General features: G+C 44.6%; 1 protein-coding gene across 5 annotated transcripts in view; it reads right to left on the bottom strand.

The window, feature by feature from the left end:
• LOC147122487 (sodium/hydrogen exchanger 9B2-like) overlaps window positions 1-23,746 on the bottom strand; it is a 120,244-nt gene that overhangs the window by 73,014 nt on the left and 23,484 nt on the right. For 2 of the 5 annotated variants that reach the window (XM_086005728.1, XM_086005684.1), the window contains one exon: window positions 9,535-9,621. The exons of 1 other annotated variant lie outside the window; for it this stretch is intronic. Coding sequence is in view for 1 of the 4 variants with exons in the window: in XM_086005702.1 (XP_085861828.1) it covers window positions 9,487-9,500 (14 nt within the window). In the remaining 3 variants the exon portion in view is untranslated. Of the gene's footprint in view, window positions 1-9,486; window positions 9,622-14,969; window positions 15,027-23,746 lie in introns of those variants that run through there. 2 more of the 5 variants (XM_086005702.1, XM_086005694.1) reach the window with 2 other exon arrangements.

Below are 23,746 nucleotides of genomic sequence, written 5' to 3'. Positions count from 1 at the left end.
TACAATTTTCACATATTTAATCTCGCTATTCACTCAAGGGAGTGAATGCAAAATGTTCCTCACCTGCCAAATACTGTAGCTAATTCCAGGTCTAGTCGGAAGCAAACCTTTTGTCCTTGCTGAGTTACAGTACTGAATGCAGCAGTATGTCGCTATATAGTACATCGTCAGTGCCCCGCCCTGTAACTTAAAGGCCAGTACAATGAGGCTGACTAGGTTGGAGCCAACGCAGGGTATAAGGGCTGATAAAGCACATTGGCTTCAATTTGCAGTTATGTGTCACTACATCAACATTAAGTTTCCAGGGACAACTATTTGCTTACAGGAATATCTACTAGTAATTATTTCATAAACTTTGATAGTTATGTCACGTCACTGACATTAAGCAATAACTGTGGTATACAATTACAATTGCGTTGCATGTTAGTGCAACAGAGTAGCACTATGATAAGCGAATGGAAGCTATTGAGCAGGCTCTGGAAGATCTGAGCTACAGGCTCCCCATACCAGAACAGTGACTACACTGCAAAAGTAATTTATAGGCTGTGAAGTGCTTTGGGACATCCTCAGGTCATGAAAGATGCTATACATCGTATTTTCAGTCATTATCACCTGATCAATGCTGAGCATACATCACGTCTGTATAAAATGGGTATCCATCGTTGCTAGGTAGCAAGGTAGAATTAAAAGGCTATTATAAAAGGATGCATTTTAATGCATGTATTTAATCTCGCTATTCACTCAAGGGAGTGAATGCAAAATGTTCCTCACCTGCCAAATACCGTAGCTAATTCCAGGTCTAGTCGCAAGCAAACCTTCTGTCCTTGCTGAGTTACAGTACTGAATGCAGCAGTATGCCACTATATAGTACATGGTCAGTGCCCCACCCTGTAACTTAAAGGCCAGTACAATGAGGCTGACTAGGTTGGAGCACAATGCAGGGTATAAGGGCTGATAAAGCACATTGGCTAAAATTGGAAGTTATTCTTGTGCGATTTGGGCAACCTTTGTGTTATTTGCTGCTGGCAACTGACTTACGATGCACCTTTGTGCCTTCTGCTGTGGGGCTCCCAGTTCTCGCACCTTCAATTCATTTGTTACCAGCAGTAAATGCTCCCTTTCTTGAGAGATACTACCGCGCCTTCATTTTAAGTGCACTATTTTATCCCGAAAGTTCGGTCTGGGAGATTAGAGCTATCCTCTACAGCCATTATTGAGGGCACCAGCTGAGTATCACGCTTCCACCAGAGTCATCAACGCATACTAGTAGAACTCTGAAGGCTCACAAGAAGTACTAAATGTGCCTAGGGATGTCCTGTAATGTGGTCTAGCTGGGGCCTCAAGGATGGTGGTGCTGTGCTGTCTGCTGCACAACTTTGCCTTACAAAGCAGTCTCCTCATGGAGATTGCGAAGAAGGAAGACATCCAAAGACAGCAGAGCGATCGGCCACAGGTATAGCAGCAGCAGCAACCTGAAGAGGATGTGGAGGACAATTTGTTGGTGGCTGCAAGAGATATTTATGCCAATCTAGTACAGGAAGACTTTTGTTTCTCATCTGGCTACTGCATGAACAGTCTTGTTCTCATCTTCTCCTTTCCCCCATCAGAAATATTCCATTCTCTTACAGCTACTTCATTTCAATTCATTGCTCCCAATCAAGGCACTTCATTACAGCCAAACTTTGTCAATAACAATATCTGCATGTATGGCAGCTTTTGTAAAACCAGAACTGTGATTAAAATCCCTATCATGTATGTGCCCATTTCATTCCATCGTGATTCCACTTAGTGCAAATGTGTGACATGTGACCTCTTCAATCTAATCTAATCTAGTGTTCTTCCCAGGTATTACGTGAGTGGCAGGAGAGTGAGCGCTGCTTGGCTGCTGCGCTGCAAAAGGAGTCTCTTGGAACGAAGATGGCCTTTGTCTCATGGCAGCTAAGTCTTGAAATTAAAAACAGAAAATGCTGGAAACTCTAAGCAGGTCAGGCAGTGTCTATGCTAAGTTCGGATATGAATACGCTGCAGACTGCACCTATTATGCTGCTGCAAAGGCAGCCTGTCACTGCCCATTTGTTGCCAAGTATGCAGGCCTTAGAGGGGGCGGGTGGGAAATCATGCACGAACTGTCATTCAGAGAGGCAGCAGCATCATATGGGCACATTTCTGCTGTTCCATTAGTACTGGGCCTAGGCTTTGCATGGCCACTGATCTGCAGAAGACCCAACGGTACCCCTGAGATACTGGTCTGCACCCAGCCTCAATTGTGTGAAGGCCTTCACCAATCTGGCACCCAAGGCTTCTATGGCAGATTCCTGAGCATCGATGGCAGAATCCAAGTGAGGAATTTGGAGGGGGGTCAGCGGGCACGATTGATGGCGGGTCGGGTGGCAAAAAGTTATTTTGACAGCGGGTAGGGAACCCACTGTCAACCCGCCTCCACGCTAGTCTCCCAGATGTCAGGTCTGTCAGCGCTGAACAGACCCGACACCAAGCGGCGGGTGAGCCAAATTAGATCATTAAGAGATTGTTAAGAGGCACTTAAATACTATTTTAAGCTTAACTTTCAATTTTAGGAGTTCCCCATGGGTTATACGCTGCTCAGGGATCACGTCAGCTCAACAGAACATAAGAAATAGGAGCAGGAGTAGGCCATTTGGTCCTTCGAGCCTGCTCCACCATTCAGTAAGATCATGGCTGATCTTCTACCTCATCTCCACTTTCCTGCACTATCCCCATATCCCCTTATATTCAAACATCTGTCGATCTCTTTCTTGAATATACCAACGACTGAGCCTCCACAGCCCTCTGGGGTAGAGAATTCCAAAGATTCACCACCCTCTGAGTGAAGGAATTTCTCCTCATCTCAGTCCTAAATGGCTGACCCCTTATTCTGAGACTGTGACCCCTGGTTCTGGACTCCCCAGCCAAGTGAAAATCCTCCCTGAATCTACCCTGTCAAATCCTAAGAATTTTGTATGTTTCAATGAGATCACCTCTCATTCTTCTCAACTCCAGAGAATATAGGCCTAGTCTACTCAATCTCTCCTCATAGGACAATTCCCCCATCCCAGGAACCAGTCTGGTGAGCCTTCGTTGCACTCCCTCTATGGCAAGTATATCCTTCCTTAGGTAAGGAGACCAAAACTGTACACAATACTCCAGGTGTGCTCTCACTAGTGTCCTATATAATTGCAGTAAGACGTCTTTACTCTTATACTCAAATCCTCTTGTAATAAAGGCCAACATACCATTTGCTTTCCTAATTGCTTGCTGTACCTGCAAGTTAACTTTCAGTGATTCGTGTACAAGGACACCCAGGTCCCTCTGAACACCAACATTTCCCAGTCTCTCACCATTGAAAAAACTCTGCTTTTCTATTTTTCCTACCAAAGTGGATAACTTCACATTTCTCCACATTATATTCCATTTGCCATGTTCTTGTCCACTCACCGTAGCCTGTCTATATCCCCTTGAAGCCTCCTTGCATCCTCCTCACAACTTACATTCCCACCCAGCTTTGTATCATCAGCAAACTTGGATATATTACATTTGGTCCCCTCATCCAAATCATTGATATAGATTGTGAATTACTGATTCTTGCGGTACCCCACTAGTTACAGCCTGCCAACCCAAAAATGACCTGTTTATTCCTACTCTCTGTTTTCTGTCCGTTAACCAACCCTCAATCCATGCTAGTATATTACCTCCAATCCCATGAGCCCTAATTTTATTTAATAAACTCGTGTGGCATCTCTTGTCAAACACGATTTCCATTTCATAAATCCGTTTTGACTCTGTCCAATCCGATTATTATTTTTTTTTTAAGTGCCCTGTTACCACGTCCTTAATAATAGATTCTAGCATTTTCCCTACTACTAATGTCATGCTAACTGGTCTGTAGTTCCCCGTTTTCTCTCTCCCTCCTTTCTTTAATAGCGGAGTTACATTTGCTACCTTCCATCCGCGGGAACCGTTCTAGAGTCTATGGAATTTTGGAAAATGACAACCAATAGAAACGTAGAAGATAGGAGCAGGAGTAGGCCATTCGGCCCCTTGAGCCTGTTCCGCCATTTAATGAGATCATGGCTGATCATCCAAATTCAGTACCCTGTCCCTGCTTTCTCCCTATATCCCTTGATCCCTTTAGCCTTAAGAAATATATCTAACTCCTTCTTGAATATTATTTAATAAGTTGGCCTCAACTGCCTTCTGTGGTAGAGAATTCCACAGGTTCACCACTCTCTGGGTGAAGAAATTCCTCCTCATCTCAGTCCTAAATGGCTTACCCCTTATCTTTAGACTGTGACCCCTGGTTCTGGACTCCCCCCACCATCGGGAACATCCTTCCTGCATCTAGTCTGTCTAGTCCTGTTAGAATTTTATAATCTACTATCTCTATAGCCACCTCTTTCAAAACCCTAGGATGCAGGCCATCAGGTCTAAGGGATTTATCGGCTTTCAGTCCCATTAATTTCTCCAGTACTATTTTTTACCAATGCTAATTTCTTACAATTCCTTATTCTCGCTAGATCCTTGGTTCTCCACTATATCCGTGACGTTTTTTGCGTCTTCTTCCGTGAAGGCAGATACAAAGTATTTGTTTAATTTACCTGTCATTTCCTTATTCCCCATTCTATTTTCTCCTGTCTCAGCCTGTAAGGGACCCACATTTAATTTTGCTAATCTTTTCCTTTTTACATATCTATAGAAGCTTTTAGTCTGTTTTTATGTCTCTCACTAGTTTACTCTCAGATTCTATTTTCCCTTTCTTTATCAATTTCTTGGCCCTCCTTTGCTGATTTCTAAAGTCCTCCCAATCCTCAGGCTTACTACTTTTTTTGGCAACATTATAAGCCTCTTCCTTTGATCTAATACTATCTTTAACTTCTCGTTAGCCACGGTTGGACCACTTTTCCTCTGTCCTCTGCCTATTACATTGTTCCAATGAAGCTCAGCGTAAGCTCGAGGAACAGCACCTCATCTTTCGATTAGGCACTTTACAGCCTTCCGGACTCAATATCGAGTTCAACAATTTCAGATAATAATCCCTGCCCCCATTTTTCATGCTGTATGATTTTGCCATTCCCATTTGCAACATTTTCATAGTATGTTCTTTCAATTCCTTCCTCCCCTCCTAAACCCCTCCCCCCCTGTCTCTGCACCTGCTTAATATCTGTTATATTTCCAGCTTTTTCCAGTTCTGATGAAAGGTCCCAGACCTGAAACGTTAACTCTGTTTCTCTCTCCACAGATGCTGCCTGGCCTGCTGAGTATTTCCAGCATTTTCTGTTGTTATTTCAGATTTCCAGCATTCGCAGTATTTTGCAATTATACCATCCTGGAGTCTCGTTTGCGGCCACAGAAACGCCTATCTATTCCCCTTACAATAGAATCCCTTATCACTATAGCTCTCCCACTCTTTTTCCTCCCATCCTGTGCAGCAGAGCCACCCATGGTGCCAGGAAGTTGGCTGCTGCTGCCTTCCCCCGATAAGCCATCTCCCTCAACAATAGCCAAAGTAGTATATCTGTTTGAGAGGGGGATGGCCACAGGGGACCCCTGCACTACCTGCCTGCGCCTAGTACTCTGCCTGGTGGTCACCCATTCCCTTCCTGCCTGTGCAGCCTTTACCTGCGGTGTGACCAACTCCCTAAACATGTTATCCACGATGTCCTCAGCATCGCAAATGCTCCAGTATGTATCCATTCGCAGCTCCAGCGCCGCAATGCAGTCTGTCAGTAGCTGCAGCTGGATACACTACCCGCATACATGGTCGTCAGGGACACAGGAAGTGTCCCTGATTTCCCACATAGCACAGGTGGAGCATGCCACGGGACCGAGCTGTCCTGCCATGACTTACCCTTTAATTAATTTAAATTAAATTAAATCAAATCGATACCACTAATTACACTACAATTAAATGATATACTCAAGGGCCCTTGGTTACTAGCACTCCCCGATACGCAACAGAGACCTTAGAAACTATAACCACAAAAATTTAAGACCTTCTAAATTTTATTAACTATTAATCTTAACTGTCAAACTATAGAGTATAAATACTCACCTGGCCGTACTCACCCAATCAGCTGATTCCTCTTGCCGCGTCACTTTTTGAATCGTGACGTGGCCCGTTACCTAGTTGGTTCCTCAACATACTGATCTAGAAAACTATCTTGCATACATTCCATGAATTCGTCCTCCACACTATTACTGCAAATTTGGTTTGCCCAGTGATTAAAGCCCCCCATGATTACTGTATTACCCTTGTTACATGCGCCTCTAAATTACTGATTTATACTCTGCCCTACATTACAACTACTATTTGGGGGCCTATAAACAACTCCCACCAATTTTTTCTGCCCCTTGCTGTTTCTTAGCTCCGCCCAAATGGATTCTATTTCTTGATTTTTGGAGCCAAGATCCTTTCTCTCTACTGTCTTTATCCCATCCTTTATTATCAGGACTACCACTCCTCCTTTTCCATTTTGCCTTTCTCTTCTAAAAGTTAAATATCCTGGAATATTTAGTTCCCAACCTTGACCACTTTGTAACTACATCTCCATTATGGCTATTAGATCAAACCTGTTAATTTCTATCTGCTCTATTAATTCATCCATTTTGTTTTGAATGCTTCGCGCACAGATATAGTGCCTTTAGCTTTGACATTTCTATTTTTCTCTGATGTCACCTTAGTCACTGATGCCTTATTACTACCTTTGTTACTCGCTCTGTCCCTTCCTGAGCCACTCTGCTTATTTTTACCCAAAACTCTACTCTGCTCTAGAGCCTTGACATTTCTTTCGCTGCTTTTAAATTTACTCTTTCCTGAATCCGCACACCCCACTTCATTAGTTTAAAGCCCTATCTACTGCCCTAGTTATGTCGTTCGCCAAGACAATGAACCCAGCCCGGTTTAAATGGAGCCCATCTCAACGGAACAGCTCCCTCTTTCCCCAGTACTGGTGCCAGTGCCTCATGAACTGAAACCCCTTCCTCCTACACCACTCTTTGAGCCACGCATTTAAACCTCTAATCTGTTTGTCCCTATGCCAATTTGCACGTGGCTCAGGTAACAATCCAAAGATTATCACCTTTGAGGTTCTGCTTTTTAATTTGGATCCTAGCTCCTCAAACTTCCTCAGCAGAACCTCATTCCTAGTTCTACCTATGTCGTTGGTTCCTACGTGGACCACGACAACTGGATCCTCCCCCTCCCAGGTCGTGAGCGGATTCAGCATTGAATTATCTGATTACTTGACAGCTGTAAAAGTGGTATAAAAGCTCCCATCTCACAGCTGTTCACTTTCCAAGCTCAGAGTGTGTTACTAACTGCATTTGGAAGACAGATTGACACACCTTGCAAGTGTTTGGAGCCTATCTCTATCCAGTGCCACCTCATTGGAACAACCACTCTGGCCACTGACAGATTTGCTTCTGTCATCTTAACTTCACCTGCCATCTAGAGAATCTTAGCTATGAAGAAAGACTGGATAGGCTGGGTCTGTTTTCCTTGGAACAGAGCAGGCTGAGGGGAGACCTTATTGAGGTGTATAAAATTATGAGGGGCATAGAAAAAGTGGATAGAAAGGACCTATTTCCCTTAGCAGAAGGGTCAAAAACCAGGGGGCACAGATTTAAAGTAATTGGTGGAAGGTTTAGAGGGGATTTATGGGGAAATTTCTTCACCCAGAGGGTTGTGGGGTTCTGGAACTCACTACCTGAAAGGGTGGTAGAGGCAGGAACCCTAACCAAATTAAAAAAGTACTTGGATGTGCACTTGGGATGCTCTAACCTGCAGGGCTATGGACCAAGAGCTGGGAAGTGGGAATAGGCTAGATAGCTCTTTGTTGGCCGGCGCGGACACGATGGGCCGAAATGACCTCCTTCCGTGCTATAACTTTCTATGATTCTATGATACTACATCAGCATCGGTGCCCTTGACACTATCTCACCTCAGAATCCCACCACGATCAGCCCCCAACACCAGCAACAACAGGCACACCAGCAACGACATCAACCTTCTCTGCAATCAACTGATGCTGCACTGGACACAGGGTATCAGTACCTGACCACATTGCTGCCTGGGATGCCAGGGATGGCCTCACCATAGCCAGATTTACTTCACTTGACGCCACCCCACACTAACACCATAAAGTATCCCTACAATGTCCAAGCCATTCCTTTCACACTCAATCGCCATTGCAGGGGGTACCATTATGTCTCACCATTCACTGAAACTCACTAAGCCACTTCCAAAGGTGCACACAAATCTGTCCAAGAACGCAAAGTGTTGAAAATAAAGATTTCAATGTTTGACAGCACATTAACAGAAACTTCACATGAACATTGATTAAAACACACAAGTGCCTACCCTTGTTAGTTGGTATGATTGGACTAGGATGAGGGCGAGTGTGAGGGGTGGCTAGTGAGATGGGGAAGTGATAATGTAGATAGAGAGGGATGGGTGGTTGTGCAAGGTAAGATGGTTTGAGTAAGGATGTGCAGGAGTAGGGTAGGGAAGGCAGAGTGATGGGGGTGTGATGAGTGGCACAGCAGGATGAGGTTGAGTGTGGCTTTGTAGTAACGTTTTGTGATCTACTGAGATCATTGAAAGGTTTGCGCCACTGCAGCCTGGTCCTCCTAACGACATCTCTGCTTGTGTCCTCCTGTGCAATGTTCAACCAGGCTGTCTTGGTCTCCTGGGGAGGTCTCTTCTGCCCATGGGAAGGGAAGAGGACCTCCCTGCGTGCTGTGACTCCCTTCATAAGCATATGGAGGGAGTCATGAGAGAGCCTGGGTGCAGCCGTACACCTCTGTGCAGTGCTGGTCAGTGTTCGCAGCACCTCAATGCTGTCGAATACTGACAACACAACTGTCAAAATCAATTTGCGCATGGTCCCTTTAAGGAAACCGGCTGATGACGCATCATCAAATGACGTCATCAGACCCGCTTCCTTCGACTGGCTGGGAAACGCGCTGGGCGGGCTTAACAAGCCCAATCAACGTAAGATCACTCTAAAGAGCGGGCTGAAGCCAGCAGCGGGGTCGTACCCCGCCACCGACCCCAGCCGCACCAGACCAGTCTTGGCAGTCGAAATCACAGCCAAAGACTTTCCTTAAGACCTCTGTTGTAGGGTTGGCCACTGCACGTTGGTCTGGAGCTGCCACACGCTCCAGGGTGGACTGTGGTGCTGCAAATGCGTCCATCATGTTTACATAGATGCAGGTAGCGGACTCCTCCAATTTATGTGCCATCTGCTACACATTCTTGGAGACCCAGTGTTTGCAGATATATTTGATGTTCTGCAAGCATTTATCTTTTAAAAGTGGGATCCATGAGATCTGTGCCCCAAGGCACTTCAGCAGTGGGATAAGATCTCCTGACCCTCCACTCAGCAATGTCGTCCTCATCTTCCACCCACAGCTCCTCCTGTCCACTTATGCGCTGTGCATCATTCAATGATGTACTCCCCTGTGGCTCACCGTCTATTGGCCATCAGGCAAACGGCTTGGCAGGGAGAGGGTGATTACCATGCATGAGATAAAGTGCTGGCAGGCTGGAGGCATAGGGGCCTGGTAGCTGCGGTTCCTCTTCTGCTTCTTCTTGATATGTCACATCTAGGGAAGGAGAATAAAAAGGTTAGAATGGGTTGCTGAAGAAGAGTTCACATGCGTGTGCTCCATGATCTAATACACAAACAGGTAATGCGGGGTGTAACTGGAGAAGGTAGGAAAGCAGAATGTCACGGCAAACTTGCAGCTGGCACCCGCTCCAACCCACGTCAGTAGGGAGACCATAATGGGGGTGATGACTGATGACAGGTGCACGAACCAAGAAATTACATATATAAGGGTTTTCAGTGATTACATGCAAACAAGGCGGCAAGTGAAGGAACACTTGCAGACAATGGCTGGGGGTGTAAAAGACCCGAGCATTAATGGTGAACTGTTGAAGCAGTTTAATAGTAACGGGGAGATGGTTAGATTTTTAAAAAATTTGATCTTGGGATGCGTGAAGCTACAAGGCCAACAACTGTCCATTCCTAGCTCCCCAAGGTGGTGGTAGTCTTTATTCACTTTGGAAGGCATTAAAAGTGAAACAGTTGGATTTCCACAGCAACCCGGCAGCTTTCACGGTAATTTTGTCTGATGCTAGGACACAAATTACTAGACTTATTTAATTTAATTTCATAAGTTGCCACAGTCGGACTTGAACTGACCACCTCTTGCCAGTCCAATAGCACAACCACTACACCACCGTCATACTTGGTGCAATGCATTCTGGAAGGTGTGGCTGGCTCCTCTGACCTTGCCTGACCTGGTGACATCATTAGACTTCTTGTGCCACTAGGTTGTTGTGCATAGGGTTGTTGAGTTGACTCTGGCTGTCCAAGCATCTCCTTCCATTGGGCTCGAGCGCTTCCTTTTGAGACCGTCGACGCTCAGCCCCAACAGAGTCACCTTTTTCTGCCTTACCTTGGCCAGCAGCACTTCACCTGCTACCTCTGAGCACCTTATGCCCTTCAGCACGACTGCATGACATTGTGTAATTTAACTCCTGCCGACAACCACAATATTGGTTAATAGTACCTGGCCCTTTAAACTGCTAGAGATGTTTAAATTCTGCAGCAGTATGCCATTTCCCACCCCTAAATGAGTGAGCTGTCAAAGATATTAACAACGCTGGAAAATTGCTCAGAATATGCTAATGGGATTGCCCACAGAAGCTTCAGCATGGTCAGCGCTGATGCAGTTGGACAGACGGTAGTCCTGCCCTTCACACTTCCAACAGCGTTCGTATCACAGAGGAACATCTAGGCTCGTCTTCAAGGATAATCTTTTGTTCTGAATAAACTAAACACAGGGCTACTGTCTGTATTCATGCTATAATAGGGTCCAAGTACCTGCCCCTCACACCAATCCTGCCCTCTCAGTTACACATTCTAAATCACCTTAAATCAGCCAGTTCTTCTGGTCCACTTTAAAATCTGGGGGGTGAGGGGGAAGGTGTGAAGAGTAGCTTAAAAATAAGTTAATGTCATGTTGGCTTCTTGCCATGCCTGCATGAAGAGGTTGGAATTATCTTCATGCTTTATGTCTGTTGGGAAGGGACTGAAGACACAATGCTACCAGACACTGAAAAAGGCCTGAGTCAGGGCTATATAGATTTGAGGTCTGATGCAGGCATAAGCCAAAGACAAGCTTCAATATGGTTACAAGAACAAACTCTGATACAGGTACTAGGATTATACTGAAGCTGAAACTCAGTGACTGACTTGATTACAGGACAAAATTCCAAAAAACAAAACTTGCAGCAATCAACAATTTACACGAGAACCCAATCAAGGTTGTCCATTCCTGCACAACAAAATGTCTGCATCATTAGAATCCATCAGTTCGAGACATTTAGGAGGAGTTGTTGAAAACTTGGCAGCTTCTCAACAAGAACAACATCTTTTTATATAGCGCCTTTAACGTAGTAAAACGACCCAAGGTGCTTCACAGGAGTGTTATAAGACAAACATTTGACACCGAGTCACATAAGACGAAATTTTAGGTAGGTGGAGCATCTTAAAGGAGGAAAGAGAGGTAGAGATGGGGAAGAGGTTTAGGGAGGGAGTTCCAGCGCTTTGGACCTAGGCAGCTGAAGGCACGGCCACCGATGGTTGAGCAGTTATAATCAAGGATGCTCAAGAGGGTAGAATTTGAGGAGCGCAGATATCACGGGAGGGTTGTAGGGCTGAAGGAGATTACAGAGATAGGGAGGGGCGAGGCCATGGAGGGATTTGAAAGCAAGGATGAGAATTTTGAAATCGAGGCATTGCTTAACTGAGAGCCAATGGAGGTCAGTGAGCACAGGGGAGATGGGTGAACGGGACTTGGTATGAGTTAGGACACGGGCAGCCGAGTTTTGGATGACCTCAAATTTACGTAGGGTGGAATGTGGGAGGTTGGCCAGGAGTGCGTTGGAATAGTCAAGTCTAGAGGTAACAAAGGCATGGATGAGGGTTTCAGCAGCAGATGAGCTGAGGCGGGGCAGAGATGGGCGATGTTACGGAGGTGGAAATAGGCGGTCTTAGTTATGCCGCGGATGTGGTCGGAAGCTCATTTCAGGATCAAATATGACACCAAGGTTGCGAACAGTCTGATTAAGCCTCATACAGATGCTAGGGAGATCCAGTACTGGATGTTGGACAAGCAGTCTGACAATTTAGATACCGTGGATGGGTCGAGAGAAGTGGTGGTGAGGTGGAGCTGGGTGTCATCAGCGTCTCGTATCTTTTTTGAATCTGTCTTATTGTTCTATCGTATGGAGTGTCGGTATATAAGTGTGCCAAGAACATGACTTAAATTAGAATAGATCTTAACCCTTTAAACTGTTTTCTGGGCCTTCTTGCGAAGATTTCTTAGCTAATTCTATCTATTTCTGAATTCCTCAACAGGCAGGATAGTTACTCAACTTATTCGGTATATTCCTGAATTTATTGTGTTTTACACTAATTTACTAGAAACACATTAAAAAGTTTAAAAATATTTTTCCATATAATGCACACTTGAGTCTGGGTCCATTTTCAATGAAAGATAGTACTTGTTACAGCAAAACCTATGGTGATGAGTTTGCCCTTAGTTTTTTTTTGTTATTCCTTCTATTCAGAAAATACAAGATAATTACATTGCATTTTCCTTATCTACTGATTTAGCTGCATTCTCTAAAAATGTTGTATAAAATTCTCAAGCAATTTTCAGCTATCTATGGTAAATTAGTTTTTGTCCAAAATGTTTTGATGAGCATCTCAGATTTCTCCTATTTCCTTTGAATTTTGGGGTATGTGCCATTTAATCTAAGAACCCTGTAGAGATTTAATTATTTCAATGACTTCATAATACTTGTTATATGAAATTGTCAATGATCTCATATTCTCATGGATTGTTTGAAGAAAGTTCCATTGCATTCAACTGAACCATCTGTTGCAGCCTGGAAAAGTACCAGTGTCAACTCACCTCTTGTCTATCCTCCATGGACATTAAGCAGTGAAAATTATATTCACACTCACAAAGCATGTTTGATCAGGGTTAATCAGTAAAGATCAGTATATTCAACTGCACTACAATCAAAATATTTGAATCACAATTTAAAAGTGAAGGCCTGTAGAAGGTACATGAAGAGGGGATTTTGTCATTCTTTAGAATCCGAGATACATCTGCTTTGCACTATGTGTCAGGGGAAACTCAAGGTCAGTCATATGATAAATGACATCAAGTTGTGTTCGGGGCAAATAAGTAGGCGTTTCTTTATTATGCCTGTGGGGAAATGGTCAGGACCAGGAGCTTTTGCACCAATAGCTTGCTGAATTTCTTCCAACCTAAAATTACAACAACATGCATTTACTGTATATAGTGCCTTTAACGTAGTAAAACGTCACTTCACAGGAGATATATCAAACAAAATTTGACACCAAGCCACATAACGAGTTAACATATGGGCAGCAGAGTTTTGGATGACCTCAAGTTTACAGAGGGTAGAACGTGGGGGGCCGGCCAGGAGTGCATTGGAATAGTCAAATCTAGAGGTAACAAAGGCATGGGTGGGGGTTTCAGCAGATGAGCTGAGGCAAGGGGTGGAGTCAGGCGATCTTGCGGAGATGGAAATAAGTGGCCTTAGTGATAGTGCGGATATGTGGTAAGGAGCTCATTGCGGGGTAAAATATGACATCAGGGTTGCGAACAATGTTCCCGTTAAGCTGCGTGGCAATCTGGAGGTCCTGTGCAGTCTGCTCACCAGCTTTACAATGGTAATAACCGCGCATGCGTGAAAACTGAATGGGCCACGCAGCCAGTGAAAGGGCCCATGCAACCAAAAATTAAATTACAGGGAACATTGGTTGCGAACAGTCTGGTTCAGCCTCAGACAGATGTTATGGAGAGGGATGGAGTCAGTGGCTAGAGAAGAGAGTTTGTGGCGGGGACCGAAGACAATTGCTTCAGTCTTCTCAATATTTAGCTGTCGGAAATTTCTGCCCATCCAGTGCTGGCTGCCGGACAAGAAGTCTGATGATTTAGAGACCGTGGAGGGGTAGAGAGAAGTGCCGGTGAGGTAGAGCTGAGTGTAGTCAGCGTACATGTGGAAACGGACACTGGGTTTTCGAATGATGTCGCTGAGGGGCAGCATGTAGATGAGAAACAGAAGGGGGCCAAGGATAGATCCTTGGGGTCACCAGAGGTAACGGTGCGGGAGCGAGAAGAGAAACCATTGCAGGTGATTCTCTGGCTACGGCTGGATAGATAAGAATGGAACCAGGTGAGTGCAGTCCTATGTTAGCTGTAATTTATTTTGGCCCTGCGCGGCCCCTTTAAGGGACTGTGCAGGCCATTCAAAATACCACGCGTGCGCGGTTTTCACCTTGAAATGCCGACAAGCCGGATGCACAGGTTCCCTGGAGCAGCGCGCAGCCTACAGAGAACACTGGTGCAGTCCCACCCAGCTGGATGACGGTGGCGAGGCGTTGGAGGAGGATGGTGAGGTCCACTGTATCAAAGGCTGCCGACAGCTTGAGAAGGACGAGGAGGGATTACCTTTGTCACAGTCACACGGGCTGTCATTTGTGACTTTGATCAGAGCCGATTCGGTACTGTGGCAGAAGCAGAACCCTGATTGGAGGGATTTAAACGTGGAGTTCTGGGAAAGATGGGCACGGATTTGGGAAGCGACAACATGTTCAAGGACTTGAGAGGAAAGGGAGGTTGGAGATGGGGCGGTAGTTTGCAATAATTACAAAAATATCATAGTCTCCACTTCCTTGACCCATTGTCAGGCAATCTAAATAGTCATGTATCATCGTCCCGGAGGCTCGATTCAATTCAGAATGGGACCAAGGGAAATGGCCTTACGGTCTGGTAATAGTATGCAGGTCTATTAAGTAAATGGCAGCTCAAAAGTGTTAGACAGAATGGTGCCTTGAGCATACCTAGTCCTGAGCACACTCCCAAGTAACCATAAGTGCTATTTGCAGCAACTTAAATTGTCTGATAGGAGACTGAAAAAACATCAAACAAAACAGGCAGGTGTTAACATGATTGATAACAAGGAAATAACAAACGTAGACATCTTACAACAGCAAACATGCGAACAAACATCCAGTCAGAAATTTATGTCCAACTCAAAAGTACATAATAGATTCACAGCAGCTACATTCTTGTTCATTTTGAAGATGTACCTCACTGCAGTTTTTTAGTGTCTGCTGCATAAAAGTAGGAGGATAAGACCTGATCAGCTTACTCCAGGGGGGAAGATCTGCAAGCCTGCAAGGTGCCCGCCAAATCAGAAGCTCAATTAGTTGGCAACAGAGAAGGCTGGACTTGAGAACTTTCACTATAAGTGGAGGCAGCTCACGTTGTGCCAAAAGTGGTAGCACTTTGAAAGCGATTGTGAGTTTAGAACCAAGTGCTCCATGTCTGTACCTCCTTGGCTTTATTTAGTTCCTTTCTCTATTTTAACATTTCATAGCTGATGGGGTCTACTAGTGCAAAATGAATTTTTCCCCTGTGCATCTCTTCCCTTCTACTACAAAAATAAGTGGGGAAGGGAGGAGACAGAAATCAGCCCACAAAGGCTGCTGGGCGATTACCTCAGTGGATCTAACATTTCACGGGCTTATTCCAAAACTTCAATAGCAGAGATTTCTGTGTGTCTAAAATAATTGTTGAATAAACTGTAGAGACTCGTTAAAACAAATATTTGGTTTAAAAGGAGTTTTACTGTGCATCTGAGAAAGCTAAATGATGGTACTGCAACCCAGAAATTAGAGCGTGCCCAAAATCGGGGGTGCAGAGGGCACGGGAAACTAACCCGCACCCGAATGGATAGGCCCAAGGCACAACGATATTGGGTCTCGGGCCTCATTATCATCGAGCTGGCGAGGCATGGACACCTAATGAGCGTCTCCAGGAAGAGGGCTCGAAGAATGGGCCTCTGCAATGCCAGAAGTGGCCCTCAGAAAACTCGCAAAAGAAAAAAGACTTGCATTTATAAGGACTAGGAGCAGGAGTCGGCCATTTGGCCCTTCGAGCCTGCTCCGCCATTCAATAAGATCATGTCTGATCTTCTACCTCATCTCCACTTTCCTGAACTATCCCCATATCCCTTGATTCCCTTAATATACAAAAATCTATCGATCTCTGTCTTGAATATACTCAATGACTGAGCCTCCACAGCCCTCTGGATAGAGAATTCCAAAGATTCACCGCCCTCAGTGAAGAAATTTCTCCTCATCTCAGTCCTAAATGACCGACCCCTTATTCTGAGACTGTGACCCCTGGTTCTAGACTCCCCAGCCAGGGGAAACATCCTCCCTGCACCTACCCTGTCAAGCCCTGTAAGAATTTTGAATGTTTCAATGAGATCACCTCTCATTCTTCTAAACTCCAGAGAATATAGGCCTAGTCTACTCAATCTCTCCTCATAGGACAATCCCCCCATCCCAGGAATCAGTCTGGTGAACCTTCGTTGCACTCCCTCTATGGCAAGTATATCCTTCCTTAGGTAAGGAGACCAAAACTGTACACAATACTCCAGGAGTGATCTCACACTGCAATTATATAGGGCCCTGGTATCGAGTACAGTTTTGGTCTCCTTACCTAAGGAAGGATATACTTGCCATAGAGGGAGTGCAACGAAGGTTCACCAGACTGGTTCCTGGGATTGGGAGGGGGGGGGGGGAAGATATAATTGCAGTAAGACGTCTTTACTCTTATACTCAAATCCTCTTGTAATAAAGGCCATCATACCACTTGCTTTCCTAATTGCTTGCTGTACCTGCATGTTAACTTTCAGTGATTCGTGTACAAGGACACCCAGGTCCCTCTGAACACCAACATTTCCCAATCTCTCACCATTTAAAAAATACACTGCTTTTCTATTTTTCCTACCAAAGTGAATAACTTCACATTGCTCCACATTATATTCCATTTGCCATGTTCTTGCCCACTCACTTAGCCTGCCTATATCCCCTTGAAGCCTCCTTGCATCCTCCTCACAACTTACATTCCCACCCAGCTTTGTATTATCAGCAAACTTGGATATATTACATTTGGTTCCCTCATCCAAATCATTGATGTAGATTGTAAATAGCTGAGGCCCAAGCACTGATCCTTGCGGTTCCCCACTAGTTACAGACTGCCAACCCGAGAATGACCTGTTTATATAACGCCTTTAACGACCTCAGGATGCCCCAAACCGTTTTACAGGCAATGAAATACTTTTTGAAGTGTAGTCACTGTTGTAATGTAGGACATGCAGCAGCCAATTTGTGCACAGCAACCTCCCACAAACAGCAATGTGATAATGACCAGATAATCTGTTTTAGTGATGTTGATTGAGGGATAAATGTTGGCCCAGGACACCAGGGAGAACCCCCCTGCTCTTCTTCAAAATAGTGGCCATGGGACTTTTTACGTCCATCTGAGGGGGCAGACGGGTCCTCGGTTTCACATCTCATCCGAAAGACGACACCTCTGACAGTGCGGCGCTCTGCACTGAAGTGGCAGCCTAGATTTTTGTGCTCAAGTCTCTGGAGTGGTGCTTGAACCCACAACCTTCTGACTGCGAGACGAGAGTGCTACCCACTGAGCCACAGCTGACAAAAGGGGATCAGGAAGGGGGATGGGGGGCGGGGAGTGGGGGCCGCCGGTGGAATTCTCTACTCCAGAGCGCTGTGGCGGCTGAGTCATTTTGAATATATTCAAGGCTGAGAAAGACAGATTTGTGAACTACAGGGGAGTCAAGGGTTATGGGGAACAGGCTGAAAAGTGGAGTTGAGACCAAGATCAGATCAGCCATGATCTTATTGAATGGCGAGGCAAGCTCGAGGGCCCGAATGGCCTACTCCTGCTACTATTTCTTATGTTCTTATGTAGGAGGGGGAGCAGTTTTCCCCCATCAACTATCAAATTGGATTTCACTGTACCTTTTAGCACTCCTCTTTTCAAGCAACTAACCAATTCCCTTTTAAAAAGATTTATGGACTTTCTTCAACAATGGCTGTGTAAGACAACTCCATATTCTAACCAGCCTCAGTGTGAAGACAATTTTAAAGATTTTTTAAATTCTTGTGATTATCTAAGTTTGTGCCCTCATGACAATCAAACTGACCAGTGGAAACAATCTGTTTCTGTTTATCTATTGCAACCCTTCATATTCTTTAAGCCCTCAAATAGGTCATCCCATGACCTTTTCAGCTCCAGTGAAAAAAAGCCCAACTTCGCAAGTCTCTCTTCATAACTGTAAATCCCCTCATCCTTGGCAACACTCTACTAAATCTATACCGCACCTTTTATTCACTTTTGTTTAAAAAAAGTTTTATTATATTCATACAACATATAATAAAAATGTTCAATGCTTTTCTATCCTTCCCATGATGGAGTGCCCAAACTGTACACAATACTCCAGCTGCAGCCTAAAGTTTTCTACAAGTTTCCTCCCTGTCCCTCACCTCCCAGTGCTGCTGCTTCCGTCTTGGCTGCTGGGATCTAGCTCTGTCCCTCAAAGTGTTCACAAAGTGCTTTTCCTTTGCTGCATATGCCGATAGCTCACTCTCAGTTCAAACCTTTGCCACAGAAAACCCATGTGCCCTGATTGGAAAATCCAAATGAAAGGCAACAATTGAACAAGTTTCACTGAACCATGACACAGCACCTTATGGAGGCACTCTGAAACACAGGCCACATGCTATTTTTATGATTTCCAATTTTTATTTTGTGGAGTTTCAGAGGTGTTAACACCTATCTATAATTTTACTTCTGGGTCTTTTTCGTAGTTCAACTGAGCGCAACATTTTCCATGCCCGCCATTATGTCGAGTGAAAACACCTAATTTGTTGCAGTGAAATTTAACACATCCACCATTCCACTCTGGTGAAATCCCAGTAACAACACATTTCAGTGTCTTTTATTTCTGGCACTCCTCAAATGCCTGGGCCATTAATGTTTTAGTTCAGAGATTATTTCAATACCGCATACTGTACCGTATTGCAACAATCACTGAAATCTAACATTAATGGCCACAGGTGTTGTTGATAAGTTCCAGAAAACATGACCGATCACAGGCTGAATCAGGAAAAGGTTGGCATTGGCTGAGGTATCACACAGCAAAGCTAAGCAAAAAGATTCCATTGATAACTTTAAAAAATGTATTTACCCCTCTACTCCTGGAGACGATGACCCAAGCTTGGTACAGATCCCCAAAGAGATGCAATCCTTTGATGCCTCACCCAACTGATCGTTCTTACGAGAGAGCCTGAACAGTAAATGCGGCAGGCTATTCAATCATTATATTATGTTTCAAGTCGCCGCTTTGTTTTAAGTGCTGTTCCCTCCCAATCAGCAAAAACAGACGCAACGTTGCTGTGACTTGAGACCCTTGGTCATTGTCTGTCCACCATAAATTGGCACCCACCCAAAATTTCCATTCCAAATGACGCCACTGATTTCCAACTTCCTAGCTCAGGAGCAATGAATAAATTGTAGCAAACTCAACCCTTTCCCCGCGGAGATAAGCTTTCTCAGCACAAACTAGGCAACTAGAAAACTGGAACCCCGTCTACACCTCAACGCACAACATGCAATGCATTTATCTACCGAGTCATTAGGCGCATTGAAAACATTTTAAAGTGTTAAAAAAATGACTAAAAAGCTAATTATTTTAATGAAAAAGTAACATTTAATCACCGCACAGACTGCAGCGATTCAAAAAAGCGGCTCACCGCCACCTTCTCAAGGGCAATTAGGGATAGGCAATAAATGCTGGCCTTGCCAGCGACACCCACATCCCAGGAGCAAATAAAAAAACTGAAATCTAAAGTAAATGCAAGAAGAATATAGGGGTAGAAATTTATATTGGACAGTAACACAAAATGGGTGGTATCGGATCGGCCACTTATTGTACCCCTCCGCCTGATACTCAATTCCATTGACTGCACTAGAACCGAATACTGGGGGGTGCGTACAACAGGTGGCCGACGTGATACCGCACGCTTTGCGCTACTGCCCACGACAAATTTCTACTCCAGGGAATTTTTATGAACAGTGCATACAGCCCAAATAATGCCAGTCCTCTTTCCCAGATCAATACAAAATACCCGGCTCCCTGCTCACCATGTCCCTCAATCCATTTTCTCTCCTCCAGAAACACTTCCAATTGTCTCTTGAACCCATCCGTACTGTCTGCTTTAATGGACTTCTCTGGTTAGTTGTTTCATAACTTTATCACTTTATAGGTGAAAGTTCTGCCTCAATCCTAATCTTCAACCTCTGTATCCCTGGAATTTGAACCCTTCACCATGAGGAAAAATGGATCATCAATGTTTCCAAGCTTTAATTAGATCACCTTGAATAACTTTCCAAATAAAACAAGTTCAATCGCCTAATTTTCATCAGAATTTAAATTCCTGTTCTCATAGAATCACCTTTGTTGCCCTCCATTAATCGAGCCCAGTCACAGCACTCGCAGGCACTGCTTGGTGGTTTTATCACTCTGATTCTATATTTCTACAATATTCACTTCTCGGTTAGTTAAATTCTTGTTCCCCAGAATAAGAATTAGGAGCAGGAGTCGGCCAAACAGCCCCTCGAGCCTGCTCCGCCATTCAATAAGATCACGGCTGAACTTCAACCTCCACTCCGCTTTCCTGCCCTATCCCCATATCCCTCAATTCCTCTGGAGTTCAAAAATCTATCGATCTCAGCCTTGAACATACTCACAGGCCTTTGGGGCAGAGAATTCCAAAGATCCCTCAATCCTAATCTTCAACCTCTCTATCCTGGAATTTGAACCCTTCACCATGAGGAAAAATGGATTGAGGAAAGCAAAGAGAGGGCATGAAAAAATACTGGCAAGGAAAATCCAAAGATGTTTTATAAATACATTAAGAGCAAGAGGATAACTGAAGTAAGAGTAGGGCCTATTAGGGACCATAAAGGTAACCTGTGTATGGAGGCAAAAGACATGGGTATGGTTCTTAATGAATATTTTGCATCTGTTTTCACAAATGAGAGAGACGATGCAGAAATTGCAATCAGGGAGGAGTGCGAAATATTAGATGAAATAAGCATAGTGAAAAAGGAAGTATTAAGGGATTTAGCATCTTTGAAAGTGGATAAATCCCCAGGCCCGGATCAAATGTATCCCAGACTGTTAAGAGAAGTAAGGGAGGAAATAGCAGAGGCTTTGACCATTTTCCAATCCTCTCTGGCTACAGGCGTGGTACTGGAGGACTGCTAATGTGATACTGTTGTTTAAAAAGGGAGAATGGGATAGACTGAGTAATTACAGGCCAGTCAGCCTAACCTCGGTGGTGGGAAAATTATTGGAAAAAATTCTGAGGGACAGGATAAATCTTCATTTAGAAAGACACGGATTAATCAGGAACAGTCAGCATGGATTTGTTAAGGGAAGGTCGTGTCTGACTAACTTGATTGAATTTTTTGAGGAGGTAACAAGGAGGATCGATAAGGATAGTGCGTTTGATGTAGTCTATATAGATTTTAGCAAGGCTTTTGATAAGATCCCGCATGGCAGACGGGTCACGAAAGTAAAAGCCCGTGGGATCCAAGGCAAAGTGGCAAGTTGGATCCGAAATTGGCTCAGAGGCAGGAAACAAAGGGTAATGGTCGAAGGGTGTTTTTGTGACAGGCTGTTTCCAGTGGGGTTCTGCAGGGCTCAGTACTAGGTCCTTTGCTTTTTGTGGTATATATCAATGATTTGGACTTGAATGTAGAAAGTATGATTAAGAAGTTTGCAGATGATACAAAAATTGGCTGTGTGGTTGATAATGAAGAAGAAAGATGTAGACATCAGAAAGATATCAATGGATTGGTCAGGTGGGCAGAACAGTGGCAAATGGAATTCAATCCGGAGAATTGTGAGATAATGCATTTGGGGAGGGCTAACAAGGGAATGCACAATAAATGGTCGGACACCGAGAAGTGCAGAAGATCAGAGGATCCTTGGAGTGCATGTCCACAGATCCCTCAAGGTAGCAGGACAGGTAGATAAGCTGGTTAAGGCAGCATACGGGATACTTGCCTTTATTAGCTGAGGCATAGAATATAGAAGCAGGGAAGTTATGCTTGAACTGTATAAAACACGAGTTAGGCCACAGCTAGAATACTGTGTGCAGTTCTGGTCACCACATTACAGGAAGGATGTGATTGCACTAGAGAGGGTGCAGAGGAGATTTACGAGATTGTTGCCTGGGCTGGAGAATTTTAGTTATGAGGTAAGATTGGATAGTCTGGGGTTGTTTTCTTTGGAACAGAGGAGGCTGAAGGGAGACCTAATTGAGGTGTATAAAATTATGAGGGGCCTAGATAGAGGGGATAGGAAGGACCTATTTCCCTTAGCAGAGGGGTCGATAACCAGGGGCATAGATTTAAAGTAACTGGTAGGTGGTTTAGAGGGGATTTGAAGAGAAACTTTTTCACCCAGAGGGTGGCGGGGGTCTGGAACTCACCACCTGAGAGGTGGTAGAGGTAGAAACACTCATCACATTTAAAAAGTACTTGGATATGTACTTGAAGTGCTTTAACTTACAAGGATATGGACCAAGTGCTGGAAAGTTGGATTAGGCTGGATGGCACTTTGTCGGCCGGCACGGACAAGATGGACTGAATAGCCTCCTTCTGTGCTGTAAATTTCTATGATTCAAAACCATCTGAGTGAAGAAATTTCTCCTCATCTCAGTCTTAAAAGGCCGAGCCCTTATCCTGAGACTGTGACCCTGGTTCTAGACTCTCCAGCCAGGGGAAACAGCCTCTCAGCATCGACCCTGTCAATCCCCCTCAGAATCTTATATGTTTCAATGAGATCACCTCTCATCCTTCTAAACTCCAGAGAGTATCGGCCTCATCTTTGTTACTCCCATCTGTGATCTCTCAAGGCTAATAAAATAGTGGTGTAATTTCTACATTGTTTCTGGAATTAAATCGGGCTCATTTTCCAAACAGCTTTGGCAATTTTAATCTGCTGCTACTTTTAAACCAAAAACTGCATTTTTATATTTTGTTTTTCTTGACCTGTCTGCAGCCTTTGTCACAGTTGGCCACACCATCCTCCTCCAACACCACTCCGTTGTCTAGCTGGGTGGAACTGCCCTCGCCTGGTTCCATTCTTATTTATCCATTTGTAGCCAGGTAACCACCTGCAATGGCTTCTGTTCCCACTCCCACACTGTTACCATGAAGTCCCCAAAAGATCTCTCTTTGGTCCCCTCCTATTTCTTATCTACATGCTGCCCCCGACAGTCACAACATCCGAAAACATGTCAGGTTCCAAATGTACACTGACGGCACCCACCTTTAGATCACCACCACCTCTTCGACCCTTCCACTGTCTCCGATTCGTCATGCTAGTTGGCCGACATTCAGTACTGGATGAGCAGAAATTGCCTCCAACTAAATACTGGGATGACGCAAGTCATTGTCTTCAGTCCCTGCCACAAACTCTGTTCCCTAGCCACCGACTCCAACCCTCTCCCTGGCAACTGTCTGAGGCTGAACCAAACCGATCACAACCTTGGCGTCCTATTTGACCCCAAAATGAGTTTCGACCACATATCCTCTCCATCACTAAAACCGCCTACTTCCACCTCCATAACATTGCCCGTCTCCGGCCCTGCCAGAGCACATCCTGTGATGGAATAAGCCATATAACCTATTCAGAAAAATACACTCTCTTGTGAAAGAATTCTGG

This window comes from Somniosus microcephalus, chromosome 2, assembly GCF_052327205.1.
Source record: "Somniosus microcephalus isolate GS21.2 chromosome 2, FLI_Smic_1.0, whole genome shotgun sequence".
Taxonomy (NCBI): domain Eukaryota; kingdom Metazoa; phylum Chordata; class Chondrichthyes; order Squaliformes; family Somniosidae; genus Somniosus; species Somniosus microcephalus.
The sequence above is the reverse complement of the archived record's forward strand: the minus strand, read 5'-3'. Positions and strand labels throughout refer to the sequence as shown.